Genomic DNA, 14047 nt, shown 5'->3' on the forward strand with positions numbered 1-14047 from the left:
TCTCATTCGGAATAGTGGGAACACTAATTCCTAAAGTTGACACTCTTCCAAACCCGCTTTAGATGATAGTATTATTCATACTCCAAAAGATATAAGTGAAGTTCATGGAGCATTCTACAATTAATATAGACTAACCAATATCCAAGCTCAAAATATATAAGTGAAGCACACGAAACATTCTATAAAACCATACTCAAAAGATTTAAGTGAAGCACAAAAAACATTCTATAAGGTCATACTCAAAAGATATAAGTGAAGCACATGAATCATTCTATTAATCGATGAAGGGACATTTCATACTAGCATGGTTCTTAAAGAAAAAGAAAAACACAAAAGACACAAATCATATGAACAAAACAAAAATTGAGGTATACTGGTAATTGTTGAAGAAGAAAGATGGGATGCCAACCGGGGCATCCCAAGTTTAGATGCTTGAGTATCCTTCGAATATTTACTTGGGGTGCCTTGGGCATCCCCAAGCTTGAACTCTTGCCACTCTTTATTCTTCTCATATTGATAGCTCCTCGATCTTCGAACACTTTATCCACACAAAACTTTAACAAAAACTTTGTGAGATCCGTTAGTATAATAGAGCAAATCACTACCTTTAGGTACTGTTGCAAACTTATTCCAATTTCATATTAGAAATATATCTACTGTATTCCAACTTCACCATGGTTCATACCCCCCTGATACTACCCATAGATTCATCAAAATAAGCGAACGACACATAGAAAACAGAATCTGTCAAAACATTACAGTCTGTAGTAATCTGGAAGTTTAGTAAACTTCTGTAACTCCAAAAAATTCTAAAAAATATGAACATTTAAACGATTTGTATAGAAGGAATGTGCAAAAAGTTTCAGACCCATTTGACTTTCCAGTAAAAAATGTAAATTCACTCACTACAGCCAAATTTCTGTTTTTGTACTGCACATCGTAAACAAGCAATCTAATCATCCTAAAACCAAGGCTTGGCACATTATTTTTATAATACAATGAAAATATACAAGGGGATAATTATTTTCAGAGAAACTTCCATGAATTTTTTTACATTGTTTCCATGAGCATGAACACAAGTGTCCAAGGTCGACCCTCACTTCTCCAATGCATAATCTTCCAATCACTTTTCTTATTGAAAAACTTTTTAGGCATGAGAGGCAAGTAAATTTTTTTATATTTTCATTCTTTTAATTTTTTTGTATGTTTCACCCACAACTAAACAGAAACAAAAAGGAAAAACAAAATCTACTTAATGAAGAAAGCAAACAGGCACACACGAGAATATCAACCCCACGCTATTGCTCCCCGGCAACGGCGCCAGAAAAGAGCTTGATAATCCCCAAGTGCAGGGAATCATCATAGCAATTCCCAATGATGGAAGTGATAAGTATGGAGTGTGGAACCCACAAGGAGCTAAAGGTAAGATCAATATTCTCTCAAGTCCTATCTGCCACTGATACGACTCTACGTACACCGAACGTTTGCTTCCAACTAGAAACGAGAAATAAAACTACGTTGTGGGTATGAAGAGGATAACTTTGCATGATATCGGAGAGCTAAAACATAAAAGTAGGTGCTGTTATCATAAAGTTAGAATATATTACTAAATATTATAAATAGCGAGTGTGGAATAATGATGGGTCGGTGTGCGGAATTATCCTAGGCAAATGTTAACAAGACCGGTAGTCGTCATCGCAATTTCATATGAGGGAGAGGCATAAGCTAACATATACTTGCTCTTCTTGGATCATATGCACTGACGATTGGAACTCTAGCAACATCTGCAACTACTAAAGATCATTAAGGTAAAACCCAACCATAACATTAACATATCAAGTCCCCTTTATCCCATACGCAACAACCCCCTTACTCGGGTTTATGCTTATGTCACTCAAGCAACCCACTATAAGTGAATCATGAACGTATTGCAACACCCTACAGCGGGAATCCCTCACGCTTGCGCGACACGGAGGGCACAATAGGACAGCACCAAAATAAAACATACAACTCGTATCAATCTAGATCATCAATCAACCCAAAGACAAAGGATATCTAATCAAAACATCATAGGATGGCAACACATCGTTGGATCATAATATGTGGCATAAAGCACCATGTTCAAGTAGGGATTACAGCGGGGTGCGGCAAAGTGGACCGCGTAAAATAGATGAGGATGGTGATGATGATGGTGATGTTGATGAAGACGATCACCGCGGCGATGATTCGCCTCCCGATGGCACTCCGGCGCCACCGAAAGAGAGGATGAGAGGTTCTCCCCCTTGTGCTTCCTCCTCCATGGCCTCCCCCCTAGATGGGGAGAGGTTCTCCCTCTGGTCCTTGGCCTTCATGGCGATGATGGCCCCTCCGGTGATGATGGCCCCCTCCGGCAGGGTGGCAGAGAGGGTCTAGATTGATTTCTCGTGGCTACAGAGGCTTGCGGCGGCGGAACTTCCGATCTAGGTTAATTTTTGGAGGTTTCTCTATTTATAGGAGAGGATGGCGTCGAGAACAAGTCAGGGGGCCCCGTAGGGAGTCCACGAGGCAGGGGCGCGCCCTCCACCCTCGTGGGGCCCACGGGACTCCTCTCCGGTAACTCTTCGTTCCAGTATTTTTTATATTTTCTAGAAAAATTCTCCGTTGATTTTCATCGCATTCCGAGAACTTTTATTTCTGCACAAAAACAACACCACGGTAGTTCTGCTGAAAACAGCGTCAGTCCGGGTTAGTTCTAATCAAATTATACCAACATCATATAAAACAATAGTAAACATGGCATGAATACTTCATAAATTATAGATACGTTGGAGGCGTATCAGGTGCCTATGGTGTGAGATTAGTAGATTGTTGATTCTTTTATGTTGCATATGTTAGTTCAACATGCTGAAAACTTGTGTGCATTTTCATGTGTGCAATATGCCATATAATATGGTGTTTAGGGACACCGTAGGAAAGAAATTGAGGCATGGAGCATTGTTAGGATTAGAAGGTTGTGGTTGGAACAAAATGATCATTTATTTGAGAACAAGCACTTCAGGTTGTTGCACATGCAGAGGATACAGTGAAGTTGTGGAAGCTTGCACGCAGGAAGGCAGGTTATAGTGAGAGTGCATCTTAGACATGTTAGTTGCTGGAGTTATACACCTAGGTGTTTCGGCTTGTTGTTATCAGATCTTGTGTTGTGTGTGGTGTATTGTTTTTCCAATTAATGAAAATGACACACAGCAGTCTCTTGTTCTTGGAAAAAAATGTATGATATATGCAATGATTTTGTGTCTACCACAAATGTTGCATTGCAAAGCTATTTTCAGTAGTTGCTTATGTTCGTTCCTCCCAATGGTTTGTTGCATTACAAAGATTTGTTACATACATCCATAGATTTTCTTTCAGAAATACATACATCAATAGATGGGTTTGAACCTTTTTTCTACCTTTTCTCCTTGATTTTAGATTGGCGTAAGATAGAGCTGCCTCGCCCAAGTGCCATCTTAGTAGATGGGCTGCACACTGTTGCAATTTCGGCCCAACTATTTTCTTTTTAACCTTTCTTTTTTTGGCAGATTCAAACACTTTTCAAAATATTCATATCTTTCAAACCCTAACACCAAATTTAGAATGTTATATATGGGAATAGCTCAAAAAATGTGTAGATTCCAAATATGATATTAACTTTCATGTTAATCATGTCGAAAATTATGTTTATGCTGCACCCTTAATTAATACTTATCTTAATATGAGGTATTTTGAAAATGTCTATTCGTTATGCATGTCCTTGCAGATTGATTGTTTTCGATGGAGAAATCTAATATGTTTGCAACCAAATTAAGTCTTGACTTGGGTTACACTTGCAAACACATATATCAACAAGCCAGAAATAATGCTCTTTTTTTGCGGGAAAGAAATAATGCTCTTATGCACATGTTATCATTGAGTACTAAAGTGTACTTTGCTATTTTCAGTCTAATGGATTATTTGTTGGGTATGACCGACGAGGAACGCATAAAAGACGTGAATTGATACCGGCAACTAGATAGATATCTGTGTTGTCTAATAAACTAGACACAACTTCAGTACACTTAAAAAATCGTCCCACTTTTATGTTTGTGCACAACACCACTTATCATGTTGTTTCTCGTATGGCACCGTGAAAGATTTCAAGTAATTTTTTGGTGTCGTCGAGTGTGTGTATGAGAGGCGATTTTTTTTCTCCCGTTGCAACGCACGGGCATATTTGCTAGTTAATGAAAAGAGTAAAGTATACTTTCCGTCCCTCAACTCTTGGCGTAGTCTAGATTTGATCCTTCAACTTCAAAACCGGACAACTTACACCCCCAACTACCGAAACCGAACAACTTTCGTCCCTGGACTCGATTTTGGTGCCGACTCACCCCATTTTTGCCCATGCTGAGTCAAATTCATGTACGTTTTCAAATCCACGTTGTGACGCCCCCGATTTGACCGTACACTAATCATGCACGCAAATGTGTACAATCAAGATCAGGGACTCACGGGAAGATATCACAACACAACTCTACAACATAAATAAGTCATACAAGCATCATAATACAAGCCAGGGGCCTTGAGGGCTCGAATACAAGTGCTCGATCACAGACGAGTCAGCGGAAGCAACAATATCTGAGTACAAACATAAGTTAAACAAGTTTGCCTTAAGAAGGCTAGCACAAACTGGGATACAGATCGAACGAGGCGCAGGCCTCCTGCCTGGGATCCTCCTAACTACTCCTGGTCATCGTCAGCGGGCTGCACGTAGTAGTAGGCACCTCCAGTGTCGAAGGTGCCGTCGTCGACGGTGGCGTCTGGCTCCTGGACTCCAGCATCTGGTTGTGACAACCAGATAGAAAAGAAAAGGGGGAAAAGAGGGGGAGAAGCAACCGTGAGTACTCATCCAAAGTACTCGCAAGCAAGGAGCTATACTACATATGCATGGGTATCTGTGTAAAGGGGCATATCAGTGGACTGAACTGCAGAATGCCAGAATAAAAGGGGGATAGCTAGTCCTGTCGAAGACTACGCTTCTGGACATCTCCATCTTGCAGCAGGTGGAAGAGAGTAGATTGAAGTCCTCCAAGTAGAATCGCATAGCATAATCCTACCCGGCGATCCCCTCCTCGTCGCCCTGTTAGAGAGCGATCACCGGGTTGTATCTGGCACTTGGAAGGGTGTATTTTATTCAGTATCCAATTCTAGTTGTCATAAGGTCAAGGTACAACTCCGGGTCGTCCTTTTACCGAGGGACACGGCTATTCGAATAGATAAACTTCCCTGCAGGGGTGCACCACATAACCCAACACGCTCGATCCCATTTGGCCGGACACACTTTTCTGGGTCATGCCCGGCCTCGTAAGATCAACGCGTCGCAGCCCCACCTAAGCACAACAGAGCGGTCAGCACGCCGGTCTAATCCTAAGCGCGCAGGGGTCTGGGCCCATCGCCCTATGCACACCTGCACGTTGCGTACGCGGCCGGAAGCAGACCTAGCCTAGTGGCGTTCCAGTCCAATCCGGCGCGCGCCACTCAGTCGCTGACGTCAAGAAGGCTTCGGCTGATACCACGACGCCGGGATACCCATAACTACTCCCGCGTAGATGGCTAGTGCGTATAGACCAAATGGCCAGACTCAGATCAAATACCAAGATCTCGTTAAGCGTGTTAAGTAACCGCGAACGCCGACCAGGGCCAGGCCCACCTCTCACCTGGGTGGTCTCAACCTGCCCTGTCGCTCCGCCACAAAGATCCACTTGCGGGTACTCCTACGAGCCGACCCGACTTTAGTCATCACATGTGTCATGTATAAAGTATATAAGTATATACCCGTGATCACCGCCCAGGTGATCACGGCCCGATAGTATAGCACAGCAGACGGACAAGAATGTAGGGCCACTGATGAAAATCTAGCATCCTATACTAAGCATGTAGGATTGCAGGTAAAGGTAACAATAGTAGTAGCAAGGATAGGCTATGCATCAGGATAGGATATCGGAAAACAGTAACATGCTACACTACTCTAATGCAAGCAGAATAGAGAAGAGTAGGCGATATCTGGTGATCAAGGGGGGGCTTGCCTGGTTGCTCTGGCAAGTAGGAGGGGTCGTCAACTCCGTAGTCGAACTGGACAGCAGCAGTGTCGGTCTCGTAGTCTACCGGAGAGAAGAGGGGGGAAGAAACAGTAAATACAATGCAAACATAAGCATGACGATGCGTGACATGACAATGAGCGGTGCTAGGTGTGCCCTAACGCGACAGTAGGTGGTACCGGCGAAGGGGGGGAACATCCGGGAGGTATTCCCAATGTTTCGCGTTTTCGGACAGACGGACCGGAGGGGGAAAGTTGCTAGTTCGATAGGTTAGGGGGTTGTGGTGGACGAACGGACTGCGTATTCGGATTCGTCTCGTCGTTCTGAGCAACTTTCATATAGAAAACATTTTCATCCGAGTTACGGTTTAAAAGATATGAATTTTCAAAGTTTATTTGAATTTCTGGAATTATTTAAATTAAGCAAAAATGAATTATGACGTCAGCATGAGGCAATGCTGACGTCAGCAGGTCAACAGGTCGGCTGACCAGTCAAACCAGACAGGTGGGTCCAGTGGGACCCACATGTCAGCCTCTGTTAGTCTAATATTAATTTAAACTAAACTAACAGTCTAATTAGAGGGGTGGGCCCCATATGTCAGTGAGTGATTAGTTAATCTAATTATTTTTATTTATAAAACATTTTTCTTTTTCTCCTTTTTTTTTAATTTTGCGGCGGGGCCCGCATGTCAGTGGCTGGGCCTGCCCAGTCAGCAGTTGACTGGGTCAACCCAGTCAACTGGGACCCACGGGGCCCACTGGCAGTGGCCCTGGGGTGGCCCCAGGCCGGCCACGTCGGCGGCCGGCGCCGGAGCAACTCCGGCGACCAAAACAGCGGCGGCCCCTCGCCGGAGTTGGCCGGAATCGCGCTACGGGGCTCGGGGAGGAGCGGGGCTAGGCCCATTCGAAAGGGCTCGCAGCGCCGCATCCAGGGGTGGCCGGGGCTTCGCCGGACTTGGCCGGAATCGGCGCCGGCGAGCGGCGGAGGCGGCGGCGCGCACGGGTGCCCGACGGAAACGAGGCTACGGCGGGCTATCGAGCAAGCGGAGGGGCTGGGGGGCATCTACGCGAGGTGGGGAGTGCAACGGGCTTGAGCCCGTGACCAACAGGTCACCGGAGCCTCGCCGGCGGCGAGCTCCGCGGCGCGGCGTTCGGGCGCGCGTGGGGAAGCAGCTAGGGGGCGCGCGAGAGAGAAAAGACAGGGGAGGAGGGGGGAGAGGCTCACCGCACGGCACACGGAGGCCGGTGAGAGGCTTAGGAGCAGCAGGTCGGCGCCGGGGAAGAAGGGGGTCGCCGGTGTCCAAAGTTGAAGACGAGCTCGGTGTGCTCGTTGTAGGGGCTCCGGTCTCCAACGGGCTGCACCAGACGAAGCAGCGGGCGACGGCGGTCCTTGGAGACAACGTGGGGCGGCGAGGTGGGCACGGTGGCCGTGTGAATGACGGGAACGGCGGCGACCGCGTCGGGCGTGGGGAAGGAGAGAGCGGCGCGGATCTGGGGGGGAAAGAGAGAGGCGCAGGGGCCGAGAGGTGAGCGGGTTGGCGAGTGGGAGAGAGGCCCGAGGAGGCGGGGGGAGCTGGCGTCCTTATCCTCCCCGTCGCCGGCGAGGGGGTGCGGCGGGGACTGCCCCTGTTCCGACCCCGGTCGGGGGAACAGGGAAGGGGGCGAGTGGGAGAGGTGGGCTGGGCCGGGGGTCGGCCCAGTCGGGCCAGGGGTCCAGTGGGGGGGAGGGCCCCCTCCTTTTTTTTCTTTTTTCTTTGCCTGTTCTGTTTTGCATTTTCTTTTATTTATTTTCTTTCACCTTTTAATCCATTTTAAAATACTTAGGCATTTTCTAAAAAGGAGTTTTCTCCACAATAATTACCAGTGTATTATTTGGCACCCACCGAACATTTTTGTTTAAATTTTTGAAAACTTTTATTTTCCACTTTAAATTAAATTGAAGTTTGAATTAGGAGTTTGAAAAGAAATGTGATTCCAATGTGATCAAGCCCTGTTTAGCAACATGATTAGCTTAATCACAGAGAGTTACTGTAGCATGATTCTCGGGGTGTTACACACGTACCTTTTTCATGTTCGCGTAATGGTTCCAATTCACATAGTTTTACAAATTTGCGTATTTTTTTGGGAAAAAACATCAATTTAGAAAATAAGTACGCAAACTCGAAAAAAAGTACACAGATTTAAAAGAAACGTGAACTTGAAAAATGTACGCAGTTTTGTAAAAGAAGTACGTAAATTATAAAAATTATGCAATAATTACGTGAACAGTACATGAAACGTGGACAATACATGAATTATAAAAATTATAAATGTACGTGATTAGTCAAACATTGCAGGAATTTGAAAAAAATTAGGCAAACTTGGAAAAGTACGCGGATTATAAATAATTCACAAATTTTAAAGGAGTTCTGGGATTTGAAACAGTAAGCAGATTTGAAGCAATTACACAAACTTGAAAATAGTATGTGAATTTCAAAAAAGTTCACGGATCCAAAAAAAATTAAGCGGTTCTAAATAAAGGACGCGTATTTGGGGAAAATAAACGGATATAAAAAATGTACGTGAATTTCAAAAAAGCTCATGGATTTGAATTTGTTTATGCGAACTTGAGTCAGCATGGGTCAAAACTGGGGGAGTCAGCACCAAAACCGGTCAAAACCGAGACTAGGGACAAACGATGTCCGGTTTCAATTGTTGGGGGTGCAAGTTGTCTGGTGTCAAAATTGGGGGTCCAAATCTAGACTTGGCCAAGAGTTGAAGGATGAAAAGTATACTTTTCTGTAATGAAAATGACAAACAACAGTCGTTTGTTCTTGAAAAAGAAAATGTACTATATATGCAATGATTTTCGGTGTCTACCACAAATGTTGCATTGCAAAGCTGTTTTCAAGTTGTTGCTTATGTTCGTTCCTCCCAATGGTTACATACATCCATAGATGGGTTTGAACTTTCTAATGATGCAAGTCTTCACATGTTTCTTGATTGACCGTGAGGAAAAACTTCACGATGATATTGCATTGTAAATAAATGTTGCAAGTTACAATGCTCGCATGGGCATGATGATCGGGCGGTACGGAGGCGTGCCTATTTAGTTCCACGCCACATGACTGGCCGCTAGTGCTGTCTCTTTTTGATGCAAGTATTTTGCTAATTCTGTCAAGAGATACATAGTATGTATACTTTGTAGTGTAGAATAGTAATTCTCATCTGACTTTATGCAACAATGTTGCGCTAAGCATCTCTAGTAGTATAATGCAGAATGTTTAGTGAGAAATGTTTAACTATTGCTAAAATCGACCCAAATACTGTAATCCATTCTCTCTGTCTCCCAAAAGTCCCTTGGATTTTCGCGTTGTCCCAATTCGTAAGACCACATGTTTGTGCTATATGCGCCATTGCCAACCTTCATTTTGTTATCAACACGCCGTGACTCTACGAAGGCAAATTCACCGTCGCGCAGAACAAAGTCAGCATAAACGATGTCAGGCCAATCGTAGAGTCTTGGGAGGAAGACCTTATTTTGCATGGACTTAATGGCAGTCTTCTTCATTACAGTCGTGAGTGTACCTGTAAACAAAGCCCTGCCATCTAGGCTCTCCATTTTCTCCCACTCCATCGTGTGTTCATTGAGCTTGAAAATGTTGACAGGCGACCCGCGTCGGCCGATGAGGACGACCATCAGCTCAACCTGGTCGGACTCAACCAAGTAGCTGTCTTCGTATACAAACCCGAAACTTTGGGGCTTGTCAAGAATTTCAAATCCTTCTTCGTGTTTGCACTCGTCGCATACGGCTAATCTTCCGTCTTCGAGTAGTAGATAGATGAAGCTGCGGTGGAACACAGGGTTGGACACTGGTGACGCCGTAAACTTTGTCCTGTCAGGGTAGCAGTATGCCCAACGTTCCCACACCTCGTCGCTGTTTTGCATGCAACAACCAATCTCTTGCAGGCAAACCGTGTCAATGCCAACCATCTTGCGCATACCGTCGTAGACGATATGCTCAAACCGGAACTGAGATATCAGTGGCAGATAGTCGTTGTCGTAGCTCAAAAGGTCAACATTGAGTATCTGCTTTGGCATGCATAGTGTCACGTACCTTCCGCTGGCGCAACAGATCTTGGCGCCAGGCGCCTCTAGCGTGTCGTCAATCTCGAAGTTTTTCTGGAAGTAGGGACTGTAGTAGCGGATGTTGGTGGTTCCAACGTCGGTGGTGTTTAGCAGGAGCGGGGTGATCCACGCCGGGTAGAAGGGCGACACGGCGGAGCGCCATTGTCGGCACACCAAGGCGAAACTCGGGTGGCTTGACCACCGGAGACGGTTGAGGATCAGGATAAGCAGGTCCACCGGGAGAGACGACCAATCTTGTTCCTGCGACATCGCGACGTCTCTCCTCTAACCGCACAACGCGAGTCCGTGCACCGAGGTGGTAATAACGCGTACGTGTCTCGTTTCAAAAATAAATAAATAACGCGTACGTGCGGCTGGATCTCGATCGAGCTTTATGCTAAAATTTCTCTCTTGGAGTTCAAGAAGAATTCCATCCCGAGTAGGAAGCAGCAGATGACACGTACGTACGTACAATCCCGGTCCGACCCGGAACCTAAACCTCGCGTCCGCGTCCGCGTGGGCAACGGCAAACGGCAACACAAACTTTTTTTTACATACATAAAATAGAAGGGAAAGGTACGGATCTCGCATAGATTGGGCGCAGGAAATTAAGAAAACTTTGCAGGGACACGACGTGACGACGGACGGCGAGATGGATACGCGCTGCGAGGCGGAGAACTTGAAGGGGCTGACCGGCGTGTCACCGTTTCCGCTGGATCCAGGCCTCGCTCCGCTGCTGCTGTTCGACGACCAACATGACGGCGAGGCAAGCGACGACGACACCATATTCCTGTATAGCATCCCTAAGAGGCAGTTGCTGGGCAGGAGAGCCGATGGTTTCGGAGGCCATCGTTACTGGCTAACACCACAAGGATGGGCACTGATGCTGCATCTGGAATCGCACAAGTCTTTCCTCTGGAACCCATCAACCCTCGAGAGAATCAGCTTACCTCTAGATCAAGAGAATCTTCTCCAAGCCGCACAAAGCAGTAGGTGCCTTCTCTCGCTCAAGCCGACGGATCCCGATTGCGTCGTGCTCGTAGCAGACCTCGCACACGCACTCATCTACTACTGCCATGCAGGAGGAAACCAATGGTTCAAGCACGAGCACGAGCATGGGAAAAGCTTCAATGAAGGTCTTACCACGCTTGGTGGCAAGTTCTACGCATACGACCCCTTTAAACGTCAGATTGTCGCACTGGAGTTCTCACCATACCCAAAGTTCAGCACACGCGGCAAGCTGGAAGATCCTTCCCCAGTCGGGTATACCATGTTTGATTGCGGCATCTTAGAGTGCCGCGGAGAGCTGTTTGTTCTAAGCTTTTGTTACCACGGGATATCTGTCCGGCATATCGCGCGAATTGTTGTGCACAAGTTGGATGTCTCCAATGGAGCTTGGCTGAAGGTGGACACGCTCGGCGACATGGTGATTTTCTACGATAGTTGCCGCGGTTACGGAGCATCGTTCCATGCACGCCAGCTCGGTCTAAGAAAAGGGGACTGCATATACTTTTTGATGTCCGATGACAAGGCGTTGTACGTGTATGATATGAAACGAGGAACAACTGCTATGCACAATCCTGGACCCAGCCTTCGAGATTCTCTTGTACCTCAGTTTTTATTGCCTTCGGCTTCGATTTGAGGCCTATTCAGCACAACCATCTATTCGAGATTCAATTCAGACTTTGGTCCTTGACGTGAGGCAGGTCTTTAGGCCAACCTATTCCATTTCTCTTTTCAAAAAAGAGGTCAAGTCTCCGGCCTCTGTATCATACACAACCATTTTAATTTCTTTATTAAAGCAAGTATCCAACATCCATCAACCTTTTAAAGGGGTCGTATTTTGCCTTCTCTCCGTGTGCTTGTTTTTTATGGCAGCTCTGTGCATCTTAATATGCATAATCAAGATTATAGAGTAAAATACATCATAAGTCCTAAAATTATTTGTTGTGTGTCAGTTTAGTCCTATTACTTTAAAACTGCAGTTTTGGGTTTTAAAACTATTGGAGGTGTGTCATTTTAGTCCTATAACTTTGACTGTAGTTTTAGGTCCTAAAACTATTGGAGGTGTGTCAGTTTAGTCATATAACTTTAAAACTTCGCGGTTTTCGCGCACTCCTTCGCGTCGTCTTGCAGCTGCGACAATTCCGCACCTGTGGCCATGCTCGTGCCCAAACAACAACATGCACGACCAGTTGTGCGACAAGGATGTCGGGGCAACGACAATGTCATGAGAGAAAGATTTGGGATGACGTCATGCATCCTGATTGGCTCAGGTTCTCCATGGCAGCCCGCCGAGGTAGAGGGATGTTGTCCTCCATGTTGAATGGCTCGGGTCTCCCAGACGACTGTGCCAAACCTCTCAGCGGGGCCGCACTACAGCTCATGGCGGCGTGTAGGTTGCAACACACTGCGACGTGGAAGTGTATGGACCATTTTTGGGGAAGTAAACACATATAAAGGCCTCATTGAAAAAATGCACCATAGATGCTGGTCATGCAAGCTTAGGACATGAGATGAACAAACTTACATAGTTTGGGACCAAAAACTGCAGTTTTAAAGTTATAGGACTAAACTGACACACCTCTAATAGTTTTTAGGACTCAAAACTGCAGTTTCAAAGTTATAGGACTAAATTGACACACCTCTAATATTTTTAAAATTTATGATGCATTTTACTCATCAAGATATGAATTTATTATACTTGTATGCATTTTCATGGAACAACAAATGTAATATATATCGTTCTCCTTCGTTGTTGGCCCCAAATCCGATCCACACTGGTTGTCTTGCCACCGTCGTCAAACATGACCAACCGCATGCTGTCCATTGTCGTTGGCCAACGAGAGGGTCCGGAGTCGCCCTGCAGCCCCTTCGCTAAAAGCACTCACCTCATAAAACATTGACTTGTATCTTTTTTTATGATAATATGTGTCTCATTTATGTCACAAAGATCAAAGTATAAATCATGCAAGGACCGATATAATAAAACTAAAAAGATAACAGAATATCTCTAAGCTTGACACCAACTACCGTCATCTGTCTCTGGCACTACCACAACAGCCACCTAAGAAAAAAACGACGGATCACCTCCTCACTCGAGCTCGATGTGGCTCCATCGTTGATATGTAGCTTTGCGGACCTCCAAGGTCGCTCACCAAAAGTGAAGCCCCTAACGCGCCATCGAACTCCAGATCTGGCACCCCACCACGACTAAGACGCCGAAGAAAAAAATCATACCAGCCATCCACGAACCACGAACCCAACACATGTTCTGTTTTTCAGATGTCGTCGATGCATCAACAGTGAAGATCTCTTCATATCCCTTCGTAATAAAGGGTAGGATGATCTTTCTTAAAAATACGTCGCCCGTCGATATGAGAGAAGCGCTTCGCCTTAATCGGCTATAGTAATTGGCCGACCCATTATAGCGTGCACAATTGAAAGAGAAAGGGAAGAAAAGGGGGAGCACAGAGGAATCGATCCCTAGTCTCTAGATGATGGGCAGCACCGCTAGCCAGTCGGGCTCGCGTCACATTCGTGTTAACGTAGTAGGGCGCGACCTACTCAGCGAGAAATGAGCCGGTTTTCCACTGGTTTTCTGGGCTTTTTTTGTTTTTTTAACTGGGTTTTGTTCTGTTTTTTTGTTCATTTTGCTTTTTTATGCGTTTTCAAATACTTGAACTTTTTCTCAAATTTGTGAATTTTTTTCACTTTCTCGAACTTTTTTAAGCAAACTTTTCTAAAACTCTGTGAAAATTTTCAAATCTGTGATTTTCTTTTCAAAATCGATGAACTTTTTTCAAATCCCTAAACAGTTGGGCTAGCCCAACAGGAGCGATGAT

General features: G+C 45.4%; 1 protein-coding gene across 1 annotated transcript; it reads left to right on the plus strand.

Moving 5' to 3' along the window:
* The first annotated feature begins 10766 nt into the window (after positions 1-10766).
* Positions 10767-12053, plus strand: LOC123124761 (uncharacterized). The gene is made up of 2 exons (XM_044545321.1): positions 10767-11191; positions 11285-12053. The coding sequence occupies exons 1-2, from the start codon at positions 10855-10857 to the stop codon at positions 11842-11844; spliced, it is 897 nt and encodes a 298-aa protein (XP_044401256.1). The 5' UTR covers positions 10767-10854; the 3' UTR covers positions 11845-12053.
* The last annotated feature ends 1994 nt before the right edge of the window (positions 12054-14047 follow it).

The sequence above is a fragment of the Triticum aestivum genome, chromosome 5D (genome assembly GCF_018294505.1).
Source record: "Triticum aestivum cultivar Chinese Spring chromosome 5D, IWGSC CS RefSeq v2.1, whole genome shotgun sequence".
Taxonomy (NCBI): Eukaryota; Viridiplantae; Streptophyta; class Magnoliopsida; order Poales; family Poaceae; genus Triticum; species Triticum aestivum.

Coding starts and splice junctions, on each gene's coding strand:
- LOC123124761 (XM_044545321.1), top strand. CDS start 10,855: ATGGATACGCGCTGCGAGGCGGAGAACTTGAAGGGGCTGACCGGCGTG. Junction 11,192..11,284: donor TCTCCAAGCCGCACAAAGCA/GTAGGTGCCTTC, acceptor ACTGCCATGCAG/GAGGAAACCAATGGTTCAAG.